Source organism: Sturnira hondurensis, unplaced genomic scaffold, assembly GCF_014824575.4.
Source record: "Sturnira hondurensis isolate 20B ecotype Veracruz unplaced genomic scaffold, ASM1482457v3 Scaffold0016663, whole genome shotgun sequence".
NCBI lineage: Eukaryota > Metazoa > Chordata > Mammalia > Chiroptera > Phyllostomidae > Sturnira > Sturnira hondurensis.
In genome coordinates this window covers 11085324-11106712 of record NW_028089294.1, presented here as the reverse complement: position 1 = coordinate 11106712, position 21389 = coordinate 11085324, and the positions used below count along the sequence as shown (strand labels likewise).

The following is a 21389-nucleotide window of genomic DNA, read 5'->3' as shown; positions in this document are numbered from 1 at the left end:
AGTCGAGCGTTTCTGCTGGAGGCATTGCTTTCTATTCAAGTGCTAGAAGGAAAGATGCTACTGTATCGTTTCATGGTTTTCCCCATAGAGCCCTATGACCCCAGGGACTCTGTACCCTGGAGTACCCCGCACCTCCCTTAACATGATTTTGGGACATTTCTAGCGAGTGATTCTTTCCTTTTGGCTAGAGCTCCAGGACTGATGACTTTTAAAAATACTAATAGCGGCTTGGGGTTGTCACAAATCCTAAAGTTTGTACTGGGTTGGCCAAAACGTTTGTTTGTTTTTTCCAGAAGATGGTTCTGGCCGAGCTCAGTCGTCTTTAACTTCATTCAAAACGATTTTGTGAAAGGATAAAGTCAGCCCCATTTGCTACTGTGGCTCCATCTGCCGAGCAGGCCTGTGACCTTGTTAGATATGACAGCCGTTTTCCTCTTCTGTGCTTCTGTCTCCAGGACTGGAAATTTCCGGAAAGCAAGAACGGAACTAATGGCTCCCCATGGCCGCAGGCAGATAGGCAAGATAACATTGGAACACACCGCAGCCTCATATCACAGCGCCCCCACTGTCCAAGGGCCACACAACAGCACTCTGCCCACACCCTTTTTTAATCCAACCAGTAACAGTGCCAAGCCCTCAAAGCTGGTGTATCTCTCCACACCATGCCCCTCTCCCTTCTTGGAGAGTGAATGAAAACTCGCTTCTCTGCTCTTTCGTTGGGACTTCTTCCCCAGTCTGTGTCCCTGACCACCCTAACAGACTGTATTGTGACACGCAGTCGTATCAGCAGGCATGAAAAACACTGTATCAAATTTGGCGGACCTCTGTGTAGCCACTCTAGTATTGAAGATGGAAGGAAATCAGCAACATTTTCAACATGTTATGCTTTAGTATTTCTAGAGAGGTAAAAATGCAACCGAAATGCCAAAAAAAAAAAAAAAAGATTTGTGTAGTGCATGAAGGTGCTGTGACTGATTGAAGGTGTCCAAAAGTGGTTGGCAAGTCCCCCACTGGAGATTTCTCCTGGGACCATGCTCTACTATGGGTAGACCAGTTGAAGTTGAAGTTGATTGCAAATTGAGACATGGAGAACAATGAACGTTATACCACTAAGGACATAGTTGACACACTCAAACTATTCAAATCAACAGAGGTACTGGTGAAAATGAAAAATGTTTCTCAGTTTACGGGAAAACTGAACGGACTTTTGGGCCAACTTAGTATTCCTAGCCTAATTTCACCAGGCTCCATCCGGGCTGCCTCTGGGGTTGGGTTGCAGGTTTTCCAGTCTACGCGGGCGCCCCCTGCTGCCCGCCCTGCACTTTTCTACAGCAGAGCCAGGAGTAGGGTACCAGGGGAAGCAGACCGAGAAACCTGCACGGGGAGCTCACAGTCCCACAGAGCGCCATCTAAATGCCTTCCCATCGCCAAATCGGAGCACCCCAAACAGTCCTTTCTGGGGCCCGAGCTGGTATATAATAATCCAAACCCCCCAGTACGTATCCGAGCATACACTGGTAGGAGAACTCCCAGGAAATGCCTTCCAAACATCATCAAACAAACTCTGTGGGGCGTCCAGAAGGCAAGGTGACTCCGCTCAGTGACTCAGCGGAGTCCTTTGTCCTTTCCCAGGACACGGGATGGGGACCCCAGCCTGGCCAACCATGAAGTAACAGTCTGTGTGGATGTGGAGAGTGGCGGCGCGTTCTCTGGCTCATCGCACGCTTTCCCCAATTAGGATTTGTAGCCTGACGTCACGTCTGCCGGAGATTGGCTGTTCAGATCTGACACTGTGTTCCACCGCGAGAGAAACTTTTTAAAGACTTTGCAGCCGGGGCTGCCTCCGAGCGTCCGCGCGCTCACGCCCGCCCTCGCCCACTCCTGCCGAATCCCAGGAGTGGCGCCCCCCGCTCGGGGACTCCGCCAGCGGACCCTCACCTTTCACAGCCCGCTGCCCTCGCCCCTCCCCTCGCGGGCTCTCCTCTCCCCACCCCGCCCCCTTCTCTCTGCCGCTTTCGGCTGGGGTCTGGGGCTGCTTAGCCGCCCGCAGAACTTCCTCTCCTGTAACCGAGTTTGCCTCTTCCCCGCCTTTCCCGGGCTCTCGGCAGATCTCAGGGAGCCTGAGCGCGTGCAGGCTGCCGCACCGGGGCGAGCCGCACGGCTGGGGGCGGGGGTCCGGAGCGCCGGCTCGGGCCGAGATGGCGGGGTCCTGGCTCAGGTGGGGGCTCCTGCTCTGGGCAGGGCTGCTCGCGTCCGCTCAGGGCCGGGTACGGAGGATCACGTACGTGGTGCGCCCGGGCCCCGGCCTGGCAGCGGGAGCCTTGCCCCTGGGCGGGCCCCCGCGCCCACGGACCTTCAACGTCGCGCTCAACGCCAGGTACAGTCGCAGCTCAGTGGCCGCCGGGCCCCCCAGCCGTGCCTCCCCAGGGGTGCCGTCGGAGCGGACTCGGCGCACCAGCCAGCCTGGAGGCTCGGCCCTGCAGGGGCTCCGGCCACCACCACCACCGCAGCCTGAGCCGGCGCGTCCCGGGGGCTCCAGCGGGCAGCTCCACCCCAAGCCCGGCGGTCACCCGGCGGCTGTCCAGTTCTCCAAACAAGGCAGGCAAGCCGTGCGATCCAAAGTGTCGCAGGAGACTCAGAGCAGTGGGGTCTCGAGGCTGCAGGTTCACCAGAAGCAGCAGCTGCAGGGGTAAGCCCACACCCCCTCCCTCCCTCCCTCCCTCCCTCCTCGTGCGCGCTGCCCGTGCCGGACCGGGGGTCTTAGCCACTTGGAACCGCCCTGGGACAGCGGGCGGGCGGCGTGCGCGGGTGGGTCAGCTTCCTTCTCCCTCACGATCTCTGCTGGCCTTTGAGCGCGGAAGAGCAGAGTGCGAGGAAGCCGAGGAACTTTTTTACCCAGGATAAACCACGAGTGCATTGTTACTGAGCTGCGGATAAACACAAAAGGCATTTCTGCCTGGGGCGTAACCTCCTGTGCGGGAACCCAGCTACTCTTAGAAGTTGGGCGTAAACATGAAGTCACTACAACTTAATCCCTCAGCATCAATTAAATTTCTCTTTGCAACACAGTTTTAATTTTTTTTTCTAGCTAATGAAAAAAACGTTTTGGCTCCTGCCCTGCGTGGCCTAGAACATTTCAACATTCTAGAAAGTCCGTGTTTGAGCTTTTTTGCACCTGTGGGGTCTGCTGTCCAGGGGCGGCATGTCTTAGCACCCACGGAATTTTTGGTTGGAAAGTTTCTGTTATTGGGGGTCCTTAAATGTCTTTCCTGAGCCCTAGCCATTAATCACAGATTGGGAGGGTGGGGGGTAATTAGTTTTGGTTAGTTGGTGTTTTTCTTCGAGGGTGGTTCTAGGCATTGTGATCTCACCTCTTCCTGCTTGGGCTCTTTTCTCTAAAACTCAGATGACGTTTAGAATGCGGGTGCTGATAATATACAAAATATATTGGCTCTACTTTGGGGGTTAAGGAAACCACTTATTTGGACCTCATTCTCTCCTTCCGTAGAGCTCTAGGTTTGCAGGCTTTTTGGGTCTTCCCCCCTTTTCTGATACCTGGCCCTTACCCTTCTTCTACCCAGGCCTCTTTGGGTTGGGCATCCTGGGCACCTGTTAGGACTCTGTGGAAGCCAGAGGAATATGGAGGCTGGAGGCTGGGCTTGCAGGAGCCCCCTGGAAGCTTGGGCTCTCTGGGTGGGAGAACTGCTGGACTCAGGAGTGTTGCTTCGTTTCAGGGTCAATGTGTGTGGAGGGCAGTGCTGCCCCGGCTGGAGTAAGGCCCCCGGCTCCCAGAGGTGCACCAAACGTAAGTTGTCCACGTTCACAGTGGCCCTGCCCGGTAGGCAAAGTGGGGCTGTCCACCTGGGGCTAGCCAACAGGGGTCACGTGGAAGGGGCTAATGCTGCACCGGATAAGGTGGTGCCCGAAGTGCAATCCACCCCAGTATCTGCAGCTTCATGACCACGTGGGGAGGTCTGTGCCAGGGTGACGGTGTCAGTGCCAGCAGCAAATCGTTGTACGGAACTGTGTACCCAAGATTCCTCTGCCCTCAACTTGGGTGTTAACCTGTTGAATCACTAGGTTCAAGTATGAATCACTAGGTCACACCTGTGAATCAAGAGTAAGGCCAAAAAATCCCACCGAAGCATGTGCCGTATGGCAGAACCAATGCAATTAATTGAAACATGGACGTCAGCAACGGAAAACCCTTCCCTAAGATGATGGAGGGGCCAGTGGGAAGCAGGAGGCCCTATTTTGGAACAAAACATTGGTAGTTTTTAAAGCTTTCTGAAGACGGCAGCCAGAATCCTCAGGGCCTGTTATCTAGGAGGTAGCCACTCTGCTGATCTCAGAAGTGAGAAGTGGGGTTTCCTGTAGTTAATACACATGCTCCGTGCTGTTTTAGATGAAGGAAGCAATGATCTGTGTAGATCTGAAAGTATCTCCCCTATGCACGGTGAAGGTATGGTATGAGTTAAAACATATTTTGAGCTTCCTTTTGACAAGTGGCTTCTGCCTGGTGCTAATTGGTAATCAAGAAATTTCGTGTCCACTCAGGAAAAGTTGGCTGTTCTTAGGGGTTCTCCTCAGAGAGCTTGAGCCGTGACCACAATGGCCTGGAATCATCCAAAATTCTAGCTGCTCATCAGCATTCGGCATAATAAGTCAAATGTAGCGGTTTGTCTTATGTATAGTTTGGATTTTAAAATACTGCTGGATGAGTTAAAAAAAAATTCTAGTACAGTCATTCTGGTGAACTTGTTTGTTGAGAAATGCCATCAGTCCCTGAAAGTACCAGAAGGGCTCTGCAGAGTGGCCTTACTTTTGTAAACAGGAGCGTCCAGATGGGTTACGATCTGTGATCAAGGAGTAATGGTGGGTGTGAGCTCCCTACCAGCCTCTTGATTATTGAACTCCAACCACTTGATCAGAAATGGTCAGGGTGGCAGGCATGTGAGGTTGTCATAATTTTCCACTTCTTAGATGGCACTCGGCAGTAGTGCACCAGTCCCTTCCTGAATTTACAATAGCTTGGGTCCACTTACACACCCCCTTCTCCCTTCGGTAACTCCTGCTCAGAACCTGACGTGATGTGGTCTCCCTGCGTCGAAGAGGCGGCCCATCTGTGGCAGCCCCGTTTCGATGGGATGTTGCCGTGTGAAGATTACGAACGGCACAGAGCAGGGCTTAGAGACGGTGGGTGGGTGCTCCCTGATGCCCGTTGGAGAGAATGCATTAAGACTTTAAGGAGCTCACTTGGCCAAATGATGCAATCAGGCGCCCTTTCTGAAGAGAGTAGTCCCCCATTTTCGGATTCTCTGAGGATTTGGGGACCTAAAAATGTTCTAGAAGATCCAGAGATGCTCTAGAAAGAGAGCATTCAGATCCTGAAGAATCACCCGTGGCTTCCTGCTTCTCCAGGTGAGAGAGAGGACAGGGCATGCGTGAGCCCAGGTTCAGCTGGGTGTGCCCTCGGAGAAGCGAGGGTTGACCAGTTACTGCAGGGTTGGTTCCAGAGGAAGTTGCTCTACTGACTCAGTCTCACAAAACGTGTCACAAATGCTTCTGGCTTTTGGTTCAAGTCACCTTCCCAGGTGCTAGAAGGTCGCAGGCAGCCCTTGGGCAGCGCAAGGATCTAAGCAGTAGCAACATCACTTTCCTTTCGATGGTTTTCCATCTTCAAAAGATCAGCCTTGCTGCCAAAGCTGACACATCAATTCAGGCCCAAATACTGGACGCCTAACCCACAAGTCCTTTCAGGAATAATTGTCTTTAAAAGCAATGCTGGGGTAGGTCAGTGCTCAATCCAGAGTGATGTATCCACTAGATAGATCTGTTTCCATGGAGGACTTGCTTTGTGCGTGTCAAGCATAGCCAGTGAGATAAAGGAGCCTTCTCTCTTCAGATAGGACAGCTTGGATTACTGCTGATGCTGGAAACCTGGGTCCATGGCTGAGCAGCGTGATACCAGGAAAAACTCTTGGTTCAGAAGACTGAATTCAGTTCCTCAACCCTTTACTCGCTGTGTGGTCTTGGGAAACTCACTGGACCTCTTGAACCCGTTTTCCCGTCCTGGAATGACTGCGCTTTTGCCCACTGTAGGATTATTGCAGGGAGCAGTGTGAAAGAGAATAGGCGTGAAAGCCTTGATGAAACCAGAAGGATTCTCAGAGTTTATTATTGGAACAAGCCAAGTAAACCCTGTCTCACTTGTCGGCTACTTGGTTTTCTTCTTTCCTTGTACATGTTTCCCCAGCACCCGTCCTTGCCATGGTCTTCTTCCTGCCGTGGTTTAGGGTTCGGGGGACAGGTTAATGGGAAGAGGAGGAAGTTCTGGAGCCCGATGTGCAGCAGCATGACTGTAGTTAACAGCGCTGTGTTGGACACTTGACATTTGCTCAGCGGGGAGAACGTCCAGTGCCCTCACCACAAACAACTTAGTTTTGTGAGACTGAGTCAGTAGAGCAACTTCCTCTGGAACCAACCCTGCAGTAACTGGTCAACCCTCACTTCTCCGAGGGCACACCCAGCTGAACCTGGGCTCACGCATGCCCTGTCCTCTCTCTCACCTGGAGAAGCAGGAAGCCACGGGTGATTCTTCAGGATCTGAATGCTCCCCTTCTAGAGCATCTCTGGATCTTCTAGAACATTTTTAGGTCCCCAAATCCTCAGAGGGGATTTGGGGACCTGTGTGAGGGGATGGGTATGTTAATTGGCTTGTGTGGCGATTAGTCCACAACACATCAAAAACAATGGCCTATGCAATGGCCTATGCAATGGCCTTGTCAATTATACCTCAATAAAGATGAAAAAAAGAATAAATGAAAAAGTCATGCCCCTTCTGTTCTGGCTTTAATTCCCAAGAAAGAAATACAGTACTTTGGGGTTATTTTGTACTCCTGAATGATTTATTTTGAAAGAACCTTCAGAGAGACTAAATATTTGACTATTTGTGTGTCTCTAGTTCTCCTTGTGTAAAAGATTGCTGTCTAGGAGAAGATACTCCTGAAGTATCCACAAATCGGACGGAAAAAATCCTGACGCCAGTTTTGGTGACTGTGGCCACTTCAGTGAATCCCAGGGACGCTGAGATTGCAAAAGAAACCAATTACCAGTCCCCTCCTTCCTCTCTCACTTCCTCGTTGTGCTGAGATTGAACAATTGCACTTGGGCATGGTTTATTACGCTGAAAAACACACAGACACACACAAAACCCCCGACAGCAACGGCACGTCCACGTGAAGTTCCTCCTTAATACAGCAGTCATAAAATGTGTATGCACATTCGAATGCATCGCCAGGGTGCCTCCTAAGTGTCATTACGTTTTCAAGATAGTTGAAAGGCTTTGGTTGAAGAATTTCAGGTTACATAGGTCATGTCCAAGTGATGCAAAAAGTGTTTCTGCGGAAGAGGTTGGATGCGTTCCTTTTGTTGCATTTGGCTAAAGCCAGTGACGAAAAGGGGGTGCCCCTTCGAGGCAGCCTGGATTGTTTTTAGTTGATTGAAACGGAGTCTCAATAGGCCATGGCTAAATGCTTCCGAAGACTGAGGGTTTAGTGAACCTTAAGGTGCAGATCAGAGAGATGGGAAACCAGCCGGCAGCAGCCCCAGCCGGCGGACAATGGGTGCGTGCATCCACAGAGTGGTCCTGGGGGCTCTCGTGGCCCAGCCTCTCCGTAGGGATGCCGGCAGCATGTTAATGTGGCTTTTCCAGACGCCCTTTGTGTAAGGAACTCTAGAAGTTGAAATTACAGCAGGAGATGTGCCGTTACGGTTATTAATATGGAGCGGCTGCTCGTAATGATATCAGTTTGGGGCAAAAGAGAGACTGTCACATTTTTCCTCTTGCAAAGAGTTAACATTAATAGGAGGGCTTTGCAACTTAGAAACTTTGTCTTTCAGGTGGGGCATTCATGTCTTTGCCTCTCCCCATTTTTGCGTTTTTTTTCTTGCTGTCTAAACTGAACCTGCCACTTAGGGGTTCTTTCAAATTTTTTGTCCCCCTTTCAGGGTAAATGCAGGCCAGAGAGACATTGTCACTGGCTTTAAAGGGGAGCCTGGACTTAGGAACTGACACCACAGAAGAACACAGGAGGGACTAGGGTGAGGCTGGGTTGGCAGGGTGAGGTGGACCGAAGGGAAAAGATGGCGGAGGGCCTGGCGCATTGCAGGCCCTGCATAAACGCATGGATGGTTCTTTCATTTATTTAAGGAATATCTGTTTAGCTTTTACCATGTGCCACAAGTTATGAATAGAGGAGAAACGCAGCCAGCTGTAGGGAGGACAGGGTCTGTTTTTACTCACTTAACTCACGGCACAGCAAATGAGTTGTTCTCTCCTTAGCATGAAACAGAAAAATCGATATTCCATTGCTTTTCCATTGGCATTCAGCCCATGCAGCTTTGGAAAAAGAAACCCCAAACTTAAGAAGTGTTCCTTAATTATATACAGAGGGGACAGAGTTTTGTAGACCCTTGGTGCTTGGAGATGCTGCCGTTGATGGCATCGTCTAGGAGGGTGCAAAGTGGTCGGAGTTCCGGGTGACCAAGGCTGTCTCCCCTGTCCCTTTTGGCTGAACGTTGTGCGGGCTGAGCTCGGGAGTCAGGCCCAGAGTGATTACACATTCTTCGTGTGCCTGCTCGGGCCATTGACAGCTGCCCTGCCAGTAGATCTGCAGCAAGGTTTACCATGGCAGCTGCTGGGAGGGCCGCCCCGGCCCCAGAGCTGGGAGCTGGGAGCTGGGAGCTGGGAGCTGGGAGCTGGGGGTAGGAGCGGAAGGGGAGGCCAGGCTGGAAAATCTGGTCCTGCTGCACAGACAGCTTGGCGAAGTGAGGGGCCCAGAGGTCAAGTTCACACTGGGTCAAATATGTATTCTCAGCCCTAGTTAAAACAAACATTTAGGATCCATAAATTCTGTGTTGCGGTAGTACTCGCCCCTGGGCCAGCCGGAGTACCATGCCCGCCCGCTCCTGCCTGGCCTGCTCACGGAAGTGTTTCTCTGCCCAGCGCACCCTGGGCCCTAGGAAGCCTGACTTGTTGCAAGGCAAGGCAACCCAGGAGGTTGCTGTTTCTGACCCTGCTATTTGTTGTCTTGGATATTCCAAACATACCCAAACACATTTGGGAGCGCAAACAGAACTTTCCTAAAATGAAGATTTTGCTTCCAAGTCCTTCCTAGCAATGAACAGGGTGACTGGAACGCTCGGGCTGTGTCACCGCACTTTAAACACCGACCAGGGTGACAGCATAGGCTGGGAGCTGCCTGTGGGGTGAGGGGCCCTTGTGCTGGGCTTTCCAGAAGCAGGGGAGAGTGTTTTCTTCTTCTTCGCCGTCACAGTGTCACCCTCTGGGAGGGGCAGGCAGGGGAGGGGTGGAGAGGCAGGGTGTGATTTATCGCTGTCCCCTTTACAAACAGGGGGCAGTGCTCAGACCCGGCCCCAGATCTTTCGGCTCTTGGTTCACTGTCCTTGCCACAGCCCTTGGCTGCCTGGACGTCCGGTGCTGTGACGTTTGAGGTCTTGGTCTTTCTGGCTCTCCCTCCCCACAGCCCTGTTGGACTGGCTCTCACTGCCTCAATGCCCTGGGTGCTTTCCCAAGCTGTATCAGTTTGCTAGGGCTGTCATGACAAAGTGCCTTGACCTGGGTGGCTGGGGACAGCAGACATCGATGGTCTCAGGCTTCTGGAGGCTAGAAGTCCAACATCAGGGTGTGGACAGGGTTGGTTCCTTTGAGGGCAGTGAGGGAAGGATCTGCTCCAGGCATGCCTTCTTGGCTTGTCGCGGGGACATCATCTGTGTCTCTTTACATCATCTTCCCCCTGTCTGTGTCTATCTTTGGGTCCAAATTTCCCCTTTTTATAAGGATACCAGTTGTATTGAATTAGGGCTCATTCTAATGACCTCATTTAAACTGGATTACCTCTGTAAAGATGCTCTGTCCAGCTAAGGTTCAAATAAGGTCACCTACTAAGGCACTTGCGGGGGCGTGGGGGTCAGGACTCCAACATATCTTTCTTTAGGGGGGAGGCACAATTGAACTCATGACACAAACCCATAAATACTGTGTGGGTGGACTTGAGAGGTGGGCTGCTTGGAGGTGGGTCATTCCTGGGGTACTTGGGGGTTCCCTAGCAACAACCCTGGGATGGTTGGGCAGAGGCTCGGTGGGCCCTTCCCACACAGGCTGTGACTGGGGATCTAACTTGGCTTCTTTCCAAACGTGGGACCTCCCGGCTGCTCCGGGAAGGAATTGGCTACTTGTGATTTTGGTTACGACCCCGGCCGTTTTCACTTGGCCTGAGTTAAGAGACTCGAGACAGGAGGCTCTTCAACATGAGTGCGCAGCTGGCCACAGGGGGGTGGGGGCTTGGTACAGTGCTTTATGGAGTCTGAGTCTCTGGGGTTTTCTCGAGCACCCCAGGTGGCGCTGATGGAGGTGGTCCACATTTTGAGAAACAGTGATGCCGAAGGAACCCTCTCCCAGGCAATACTTATAACCTTTTGTTTGGGAATTCAAGGGCCAAGCCCAACAATTGAGAAACTTCTTAAGGTGGGGCGGGGGGGAGAGTGTCTCTAAATACTATTTTAGCTCAATTTTGGATAGTTCATCCAAAGATTGCAGCATATAGGGTTATTTCATCCAGTTTTTTTTTCTTTAGTTAGTTGAGTGTTTGATACATATATTTATTTTTACAAGAGTTGGAAGGTTTTGAAATTGTTAATGATATGTAGGTGGTTAGATAAGATGGTTTTTAAAAAGGTTCAAACACTTTGGAACACATCGACTGTTTTTTTTTCCACCAACGATTCTATTTTTACTGTGAAACTATTTAAACACACAAAGCCAGAAAATAATATATCCAACAGGGTCCCGTTTGTACCAGCTGCCAGATGGTGTAATTAAGCACAGCGCTTTACAGATAAGGAAGAGCCTGGGGTCTTACCTTGCTCTAAAGGCGTTCTTTACTAATGAAGTTTCCTGTCTTGTCAGTGGAGAGAAAATAGTACACAATTGGTTGGTATGACACAAGTTGGTTGTTTTGGTCCTTAGGGAAAAGCACATCGCAGCTGTATTTATCTGCACAGGACCCAGGTACCTATTCATTCGCCTTGCTTATTGCCAAGGATTGAACATTTCTGGGAGGCACAGCCCGTCGGACTGGGGGTCCTGGGGCAGGGTTTGGTTGGTTACCCCATTTACAGCACAGGGATGGTGATGGTCGGTACTGTCATTCCAAGGCTCGTCAGAGCACCGCATGAAGTCGTATGTGAGAGGTGCTTAGAGGTTAGGACCCCTGCCCCAAGGGTCTTTGAGCTCTCTGGAGCTCCCATTTGGCTCAAGCTCGCCCCCTCTTGGGTGCCCCAGACTTCTACACACACCCCTTTGAATTTCTCAGATGCCCTGGTGAAAGCCATCTCCCCAGCACTGATTTTACTCTTCCTTAACTCCATGTGTGCTGGGACCAGTTAGGGGAGGCAGCTGTCTCCCCATCAGTGTGTGTTCCCCGGGGAGCAAGGTTTTCTTTGTGTCGTTTTAAGTACCCAGGCTCCCGTGCCATGGTCCAAACGTGAACTGAATTGACTGAAATTGAACTGCATGAGCACTTTCGATTTTGTTGTGCTGCAAATACCGTCCTCTGAATCCTACATAAAGAATTCCACTTCCTTTGTGTACCTCACCTTTTGGCAGTCATTTCCGCGTTTGGTTTTTCTTTCCCCTCTTTTCTCTGTGGGGTGACCCTTGCCAGACAGACACTGCTTATTCTGAAAGCCCGGCGAGGGCACCCGCCACCTTCGTCTGTCCCCTCCTGCCTCCGCTCTGCAGACTGACTGCCCTGGCGTGGCCCAGCCTGGGAGACAGCTTTTTCCTTTCTTCCTGCCAGCTTCAGCATCTTTCTGCTCAACATCATCTGATAGAGATTTGGGACTCCGGAAAATGAAGGTTGTGTGATACTTTTTTCCTGTAATTTTAGATACCTAAATACTGCTCTTGGCCAACCGTCCCGTTCCCTGTGGCTTTTCCACTCCACCACATTTGAGTAATGTTGTTGGCACGGGTGTAAGTAAACAGTTTGTGAAATGTCGTGTGTCGTAAATTAGGAGATAGATGGGCTGGTTTGTGAATACGTGCCTTCGGTTTTGTTGGACCAGAGGAAAGCTGAGTCTGGTGGAGGGATGGGAAGGCAAATGGGAGGCAGGTGTGTCTATCTGAAGTTGGTGTGGTCAGCTTTGCTGAATGAATGACATCAGTTATTCAGGGGTGGGGCCACAGTGGCTGGAGGAGAGCCTTCAGAGGTGTCTTTGGGATACGTTAAGGGAGCATCTTCGTGGAGGAGAGAGGCCATCACCAGTGAAAAGCCACTGGAGGAAAATAGGGTCATAAGATTTGGAAAATGCAATAAGGGTACTTTGTCTTTATATACTTAAAAGTGTCTATTTTTCTTACAGGATTACCAAACGATTTCAATCTCATGTTTAATCTCACGAGAACTTTCATTTTATTATTGCTATGATAAGTTAAAAGTAGAATCCCAGCCTATCGCCCACATATCTTTCAGTATAACACCAAATCAAGTGGATAGTTCATAATTAGCATCCTCAAAATAAGTTTCATTGTAAAAGCCACTTAAATCAGCTAAGGCATACTGCCTCACCTTGGTGATTTATTTGCTTCAGAAGTGGGGGACTTTTCTCTCTGCCTTTCACTGTGAAGGTTTAAGCAGCCCAAGTAATTAATTCTTCTGAGACCTTTTAAAACCTAAATAAAGTGCATGGGAGAGTACCATTCGTAACCCAACCTCATCCGAGTTATTCTTGTGCATATCCGGCATCCGAAGCCCCTTCTCTGTCCCAGTATGGTTCACACTGCGTCGCAGTCATCTGTGTATTTGGTGTGAGCTCTGTGAGGACAGGGCACACTCACAGCTCTCCCTGGATCTGCAGAGTCTAGCAAGTGCACGCAGACTTCTGTGGAATGAGCGAGTGAATGGATGGGTGGATTTATCTGTTGCACTTGGACCAAGCCCCTGTGTACTAGGCACAAGCACCCAGAGGTGTTAGGCGCGGTGAAGAAAGTGGAGCAGGTGATAGGCTGAGAGGGTGATGGGGGCTGGGGGAGGGGGGTGTAGTCAGGAAAGGTCTCTGTCTGTGATAAGAAAGGGTCAGGGAATACCGGCACCGAGGCCCTGAGGCAGGCGCAGGCCTGGTCTGGACCCAGAAGTGTTATTGGACCACAGTGAGGGCCAGAGTAACAGGGGATCAGGGAGATGGTGTTGGATCCCTAGTCTGGTCTCAAGGGTGATATAAGGCCGTAAGTAACATAATAAAGGGGACTTAGAAATGTGAGTGGATGTATTATTAAGGAATTGGCATTTTTCAGCACTTCTTTGGAGGCCTGGGAAAAGAATGTTTTAAATTGAAAATTCACTCAATCACCTTTATTGCTGTTTTTATGGATGGGAAAACTGCATCTAGAACAGTAAAGTACTCAAGAGGGCAACAAATTACTGCCGTAGCCCGGCCGCCTGCGTGGTGCCCTGACCCGGACCAGCCCCATTCGGAGTGGAGCTCCACCCCCCCCCCCACTCCTGCCACCGCCCCCATGCCGCTGTGGCACTCTACCGAACGGGACACCGTCACCGGAGTCCCAAGGCCAGACTTAGGTTGAAAGCTCAGGGTTGGAAGAGGAACAGTTGCTGGTCCCAGCTGTGTTAAAAGGCAAGTTATTGGGGATCCTGACATGGTACCAAAGACACAATAAAATGCTTAATCCTTTAAACCTGAAGATGACAGTCCCCCTGTGGTCACCACGGAAAAGTCACAGTGAGCAGTTAGGACGTGTTAAAGTGAGGGTGCACAATTTTGGGAGCATATTTGAATGCTGTCAGGGGGTTTTGTCCGCTCCCCCCCCCCCCGCATCTAAGGTACCCATGGGGGTGGGGCGAGTCCCAGGTGGAGGCCTGGGCAGCCTCTGTGGGTGACCTGGGCTGTCACCCACCCTCTCCGGGCGAGTCTGTTCCTGTCTGTGTGGGAAACACTAAACAAAATGTGACTTATGAAGAAGCCTCCCAAAGAGCCACGCAAACATAAGGTGACATTGCCAACAAAGTGTTTCTGGCTGTGTCGTGAAGGATCTCTACAACCTGTAGGCCCGTTTCTTGTCTGGAACAGTGGAACACCCCCACTGTTTCAGAGGGGCTGTGAGGATCACAGGTCGCCTGCGTTGGGCCTTTAAATCCTTCGTCCTTCTGACCGATGGTTTATGGTTTCTCGGGGCACCTTCTGGAAGTTGGGTTGAAAATGAGCAAAAGTGCTTAAATCCCCACTTTAATCCTCCCCCCCCCCCGCCCCCACTGCAGTTGGTTTTATTCTGAACATAGAGGGCAGGCAAAGATGGGAACCCTTTCTTGAGGGGGCTGTGATTCTTTCTTTCTTGCAGTGATAGGTGCTACAGAGTACCTCAGTACTTGGGGGTGAACTCATACAGACAATAAGTGAATTAGAGGCAGGGGCCCTGTTTTTGTTTTACGTTTTATTCATTAGGAAGTTGGCCGCCACAGCCGTTCTGTGCATACAATAGGCCCTCAGTAAGGTTTCTTGATTAATAAGCATTACAAACCATTTTTGTTTCTCAGGGGAAAAGCAGCTGAAATTCATTTAAATCAGTGGATACCGAGATTATGTTATTAACCAGTTCCTTTTGTTATGAGAGAGTGAATAAGTAGCAAACTTCCCCATGGAACAGGTTTTTAATGCTCAATTTTGAGTGTTCAAACTACCTCATTTTGTCCGCTATATATGCAGCCTGCTCTAATGGCATTTCGCAGACCTCGTGGTTCTCCAAGTGTGGTCCCCAGACCCAGGGCGACAGCAGCACCTGGGGCCTTGTCGGGATGCAGATCCCCGGGCCTCACCTCAGACCTCCTGCGTCGGAATCTGGCGGGGGGCGGCACTGCTGGAACGAGCCCACCGGGCGGTGCCCATGCAGAGTTTGAGAAGCTGCGCGGCACCCCAGTCCCTCTCCTTCTCTTCTTCAACACCCTCCTGCTCCCTGTTCATGAGTCGGGGTTCAGAGAAATTGTCCCCCTTGGGCTCTGAGCCCTGGGGACTGGGAGCCCATGCATTCTCTCCCCTCCTGCCGGAACGGGGCGGTTCTCTGTCTCCTCAGATGGGAATCTGGGGGGGGGTGCATTGCGCCATTCACTGCAGGGTCCCTTTTGAACGCTTACCCCGAGGGTGGGGGGTGGGGCGGGGCAGAGAAGCCGTTCTGCCGCCCAGTGAGTGTGAGTTTTGTACCTTTGGGCCTTCCTGGTCTTTTTCTGGTCTTTCACGTGGGCGATGCTCAGACCACGCTCCTGAGTGGACGACACTCCTCCATATTCTTTAAAGCGGCGTTTATCCCGCCATCGGCTTGGACCTCCCGTGCATCACAACCCCCGTGGGATGTGGGACAAATGCAGGCGGTGGGGCCCCGCCCCGCCACAGTGAAACTCCCAGGTGCCCTGTGACCCTCGTTTTCTCAAGCACCCAGCTGACCTCTCCGCACTGAAGCAGAGGACCCCGAGCTTAGAGTCGGTCACCAAAATGAAAGATGTCAGAGGCAAGGAAGGATGAGGGCGGTATTGCAAAATTAATCAACGTAACAGCAGTGAGTGTGACATTTTGCTGTGGAGGCAGGTTCCATTGCGCGTTTCCAAACTAGTTTAAAAGTGAAGTGAAGAGCAAGTTCTTGCCCAGAGCATGCCCTCAGCCTAGGCAGCAGCGAAGCTTTCTCATGCGACGGTGAGGAAGTTCAGACGGCAGGATGGGGCTGCGCTGCCCAGGCGTTCTTTGAGGTCCTGCTGACGCCATCCTGGAAATCACTGGAGAAATGCATCAGACGTTTGGAAACGGCCCAGCCAAGAATTTCAGCAATGACACACTGATTATTTAGGAAAAGAATGGCTTGATCTGAGACTAGGAGCCGTGGTAGAAAGAGCTGAAGAAGGAGTTGGTTTGCTTATCCTGTGAAATAGACTACTTTCCCCAGTATGTATCTTTTTTTTCTTTCTGCAAAATAAATTAATGCAAAGAAACTTTACCTGAGTATTGAAGAAATAGTAGGTCTTTCAGAAATTCCTGTTCCTCTCCAAGCAGAAAGATTTTTAAGTCATTGGCTATTGTTACTATTTTTTACCTTGTTAAAAGTAAATATTGTATCCTTTCTTCCCAATGTAAGTGTGTATGTAGCGATTTCTAAAGTGTTGCATGTTACTTTTGTTGAAGCATCCAAATTTGAGCATTGGTGCTCAAATTTTATAGAGAATACATTTGAGGAATTGCTTTAAAAAACTTCAGTTTTCCTTCAGTCTGTGTGGGCAAACACTTAAAACAAAAAAATCACTACCATTTTTTAAGATTTTATTCATTTATCTTTAGAGGGGAAGGGAAGAAGAGAGGGAGAGAAATATCAATGTATGGTTGTCTTGTGTGTGTCCCCTGCTGGGAACTGGCCTGCAACCCAGGCATGTGCCCTGACTGGGAATTGAGCCGTGATCCCTTAGTTTGCAGGCCTGCGCTCAATCCACTGAGCTATACCCGTCAGGGCATTACTACCATTTTTATTGCTGAGTTATCTCTGTGTATATATCATTTCAAGTCACTAACTTTTCATGAAGTGTCTGCTGTAGAGAAGGCATTATCCTGTGGCCCAAGAAGGCACATAAGACCTTGCTCTGTGGAGTGGACAGTGCGTGTGTTTCTGAAGGAAGGACGTAGCTAATTTGAGGATTTCTAAGGGTGGTTTCTACTATTGGTGGCAGTCACAAAAAGGTTCCTTTGATCCCTCCCATGCCTAGTATGTGGTATGTACGCAATAAGTGTTTTTTAAAAATGAATGTATGAAGGAATCTTTCATGTCTTTCTCACCTTGTTAGGTTAGATCAATTAGTTGAGTCTTGGGAAGCCAGATGATGGAATTCGAATTGTTTGTATGTACGAGAGAAATTCAGACTCAGCAGCTGGCAGAGGATCAGCCAGGGGTTTTAGGATGAGGAGATGGATTGACTGCAGGGCAGGTAATTCAGAGGCCACCAGGGCAAGTGGAGTAGAGTTTGTAAGGTGTGGGGGCAGAAGGGGTGGACCCCGAGGCTGTGTTAGGCAGGACCCTTTGATTGTGAGTGAAAGATACACAGACTGGCCAAAGAGAAAGAGGCTGCTTATTGCCAGGTAGCTGGGAGGCCTGAGATTTATGCTGGCTTCAGGCTTTGTTGGATCTAGGCATTTGAATGGTCATACCAGGACCAAATTGGTTACATCATTTGCAAGGCTCAGTGCAAAATGAAAATGTGGGAACCCTTGTTTAAAAGAACAACAACAACAAAACACACACACTAATCTAGCAGCAGGTTAAGTGTTAGCTACTGTGGATTTCCAAGGATGAGTAGTAAATAGTAAAAACCAAGTGTAAATCCTGCATTTGACCATTTGGGAGCTGCCTTATTGATCCAAAGCTTATGGTGTTCGCACCCGCTTCCCCCGTGTGCAGATGACAGACTGCTCTGGCCATTTAGCTCCCAGACTGTCCCATCTACCGTGTTATCCTGGTCTCTGGGCATTCCGCGGCACTGGACTATATAGTACTGCTAGAGCACACGCTGAATGTTCAGGTTCCAGTACTGTGATGGCTGTGTATATGGGGATGAAGTGAAGGCTATGGAATATTTATATATATATGCGTGTGTGTGTCTGTGTGTGTGTATGTTAGTGTGATTTCAGTTTCAGAAACCTTTCTCTCAAGTTCTAATGGATTTCTATTTTGAAAATTTCACTTAGAAACACATGGAGTGAGTGTCCCCAGGCACTGCCGAGCTGTAGCCATATTCTTCTTTGCTATTCGCTTACATTGTTTACATGAAGACTGACATCTGGGTCTTTAACCACATTTCCATGACTTTGGATGCTTTTCTATAGGTTTCTTAAATACCCTTAAAATATTTTTTAATCCTTACTTGAGGGTATGTTTATTGATTTTAGAGAAAGAGGAAAGGAGAGAGAGAAAGTGGTGGGGGGAGAGAGAGAGAGAGAGAGAGATGAGACATCAATCCAAAGGCTGCCTCCCCCCAGCCTTTGACTTCGGATTGAACCCACAACCTCGGTGTGAGCCCTGACAGGAGATGGAACCCGCGCCCATTTGGTGTAGGGGATGATGCTCCAGCCAGCTGAGTCACCCTTTCTGATAGGTGTTTTACAAACCGCTACATGAATCCGTGCAGGGGAGCGATCCTCAGACTACCCCGACTGGTTCACAGCGCCACACGGCGAAGCTGCTGTGTGGAGGAAGGTTCTGGGCCTCATTAGTCATTTTTATGACTCAGGACTGTGATTATGGTGCTGTGATTCTACCTGTCTGTGCAGCACTTTCATCTGGGTGGGAGACGGGTCGACTAAGCTTTTGGGTGACACAGAAGAAAAGTGCACGTAAGAGTTTTCCCTGAAGACATTAGTCACCCCTTGAGCTGTGTCAAGGCTGTGGAATGCCGACCTTTCTCTCCGGGAGCACGGGCATTGGTTCATCTCTCCCAGACGAAACAGTTTACTTTCTAAGGCTGTAATAGCTGCTACCCCTGGTGCAAAGGAGAAGGGCAGGGTTAACCACGCTAGCTGTAGCAGATTTCTGAAAGTGTGGTGACAAAATCGTGACTTGAAAGGAAGACAGGGTTTATTTTTCTTTTGCTTGAATGCCACGCATTTTGCTTCTTATCTCCTATCACTTGCTAAAAGTCACAGAACAAAATATGACCTCAGCTTAGCTTATCTTTCCTTGTTAGCATTTGTCCACCAAATACCTGCAATGACAGAGGGTGTAAGCCAGCACACTTTTAAAGGGTCCTCAGGCGTCTGGAGCATTGCTCATACTTTTTGGTTCATTACACACTATCGTTATTACTTGCAAACATTTATGATCCTAAGGAGTTGAGTATTTTTTCTCAACTTATGGTGGTATAATTTATCTTTTCACCGAAGCTTGCAAACTAACTTCCACCTAAACTATTGGAACATTTAACTGGCTTTTGTTGTGGAACAAATTTTAAGATCACACAGAGACTTTTCATGTCAACAAGAAGGGTGTCGGATCAGAGGTTGCACTCATTGGCTTTTGTGACTTTTTATTGTTGCACAGCTGCGAGGTTATGTGACACGTTGGTGCTCGACTGCGTGACCTGGGGTGAGGCTTCAGGGAACCGATTTTGGTTGTTATAATGTGACAGGACATGCTTGCCGTCTGCAGTGAGCATCCTGACCGTGGGGAGCTGGTGGCTCGGAATCCTATTAGGAAATGATGTAGGAAGTCAGTCGTCTGGTCCAGCCACCCCATCCTTACCCCAGCCCAGGATCTTCCAGGTACCTCTGCCACAGGCTGCTTGGACTGTACTTGAATCCTTCTAGAGACAAGAAGCTCACTCCTTCATGACCATCCCTTTTGTTTCTCATAGACAGTTGATTGTGAAAAATAAAATCCATGTTGAGCTGAAGTGTTCTTCCTTCTAACTTCCATTAATTTGCTAGCATTGTTAGTTTCTGCTTGTAGATGACAAGAAGAGCCCTTAAAACATTGGCAGAGGTTGGATAATTACATGTACTTTCTTACTCCTGTGTTTTCTCAGTGAGCTTTTCCTTGATAACATCTTATAGCATCTGCCCAATTCGGCAAGTATTTGCTGAGTCTCGGTCATAAGCAAGGTACTCTCCTCAGAGCTAGGGTGGAAGGCGCAGGACACAAAGGTCTGTGGGTTCCTGCCACCCAAGCGTACACTGCGGTGTGAAATGGATCGGAAAAGCACACAGATTGATACAAGAGGGAAACGAAGGGCCACGGGGTTGGGGGGAGAGAGTGATACGCATCCAACACAGCTGCAGAGCAGGATCCTGAGGGAATCGAGGTCAGTGGGCTGTTTTTGCAGGTGAGTCTGGGAGAAGGGCGTTCTGGGAAGACAGACCTGTGTGAACAGAGCCCCAGGGTGGCATGCAGGGGTTGTGTCAACAAGGTGGGGGTCTGATTTGTTCAGCTTTCGGGACGCGTATAGAGGAAGGGACCACTGGTGGTAGGGATCAAGCAGCAGGCTGAGCCATGAGCTGGGAGAGGCTTGGTCCTCTGCCTCGGTCATCGGTCCGACATCACCACGGTGCCGCTGCAGGGGCTCGGACCTGGGCTTGAATCCAGATACTGTCACGGAGCCTCTGCACCCCAATGTGAAAATGATCTGCTCTCACTGCCAGGGCTGCAGGGCCTGGTGGTGAGGAATCCGGCAGAGGCTTGGTAAGCAACGGCTGTCAGGATTTCGGGGGAAGGCGGGAGCCACATGAGCAGATCCTGCAGTGGGGTGTCATGCAGTCTGCAGGGAAGACCAGCTCAGGTCAGAAAGGAAGGGGAGATGGCAGGGGTGGCACTGGGGAATGGGGGACTGGGGACAGCTGATGGAGGAGGCAGAATTGGATTTAGTATTTTGGGCAGGAGGAGGAAGGGAGACCTCCCCTCAGGCTTTAGAGGAGGAAGGGAGGGAGGAAGGAAGGAAGGAAGGCAGGAAGGAAGGAAAGAAGGAAAGAAAGAAGGGTGACTGCGTGTTGGGCCTGTTGCAGTGGAGGCCTTGCAGGCAGAGGGAGGCTGGGCCTGGGACTGGCTGTGCGGGTGGGGAACTCTGCGAGGCGGGGAGCTCTACCTGCCAGGAGCGTGCTAGGGATGCGGGTGGGAGCAGGCGTCTTGGAGCCGGCAGCTCAGCCTTGCATGTGGCCAAGAGGAGCCAGAACCAAAAGGGGGCTCATTTAAAAGCAAAGAAAGGAATGGATTCAAGAGGCAGTGAAAGGAAAGTTGGCAGGGGACAGCCTGATAAATGATTCCCAGTGTCTCAGCGGAAGAAAACAATACAATCATCACACTGTTGGTACACACACGCACACACAACTGCATTCATTTATACAAGTTCATCTATTGTTTAGGCCTGTTCAGTTTCCTCAGAAAACCCTTCAGGAAATCCTGTGCTCTCCCAGAGAACAGGACTATATTTAGAAGACTTTTAGAGAAAGCCTATTGTCAAATCTTCCTTTACTGGCCAATCACTGAGAGACCATTCAAATGTAAATCACACGTCCCTGTTCCCAATGGGCGGTGGGAAGAATGTTGCCTGTTTTGTTCTGTTGAGGACCATGAGGTGTAAACACGGCTCTGTCCTTTGTGACCCCAGGGGACCCAAGAAAGGCGAAGCTGGAAGAGACCACTGGCCTGCCCCCTTGTGCAATGGAGAGGAAATGGAGGTCCAGAGCATTGTGACTGGTCCAGGGTCACACAGCTCATGAGAGGCAGAGCCCATTAGCTTGATGTGAGTTATCTCTGCTTGAAGCCGTTCATTCCAGGC

General features: G+C 50.1%; 1 protein-coding gene across 8 annotated transcripts in view; it reads left to right on the top strand.

The window, feature by feature from the left end:
• Positions 1-1603: 1603 nt before the first annotated feature.
• LTBP1 (latent transforming growth factor beta binding protein 1) overlaps positions 1604-21389 on the top strand; it is a 357682-nt gene continuing 337896 nt past the window's right edge. For 3 of the 8 annotated variants that reach the window (XM_037066595.1, XM_037066596.1, XM_037066592.1), the window contains exons 1-2: positions 1606-2689; positions 3735-3805. In XM_037066595.1, coding sequence (XP_036922490.1) covers positions 2199-2689; positions 3735-3805 — 562 coding nt within the window. In that variant the 5' untranslated portion in view covers positions 1606-2198. Of the gene's footprint in view, positions 2690-3734; positions 3806-21389 lie in introns of all 8 variants that reach the window. The other 5 variants (XM_037066593.1, XM_037066590.1, XM_037066591.1 and 2 more) reach the window with 4 other exon arrangements.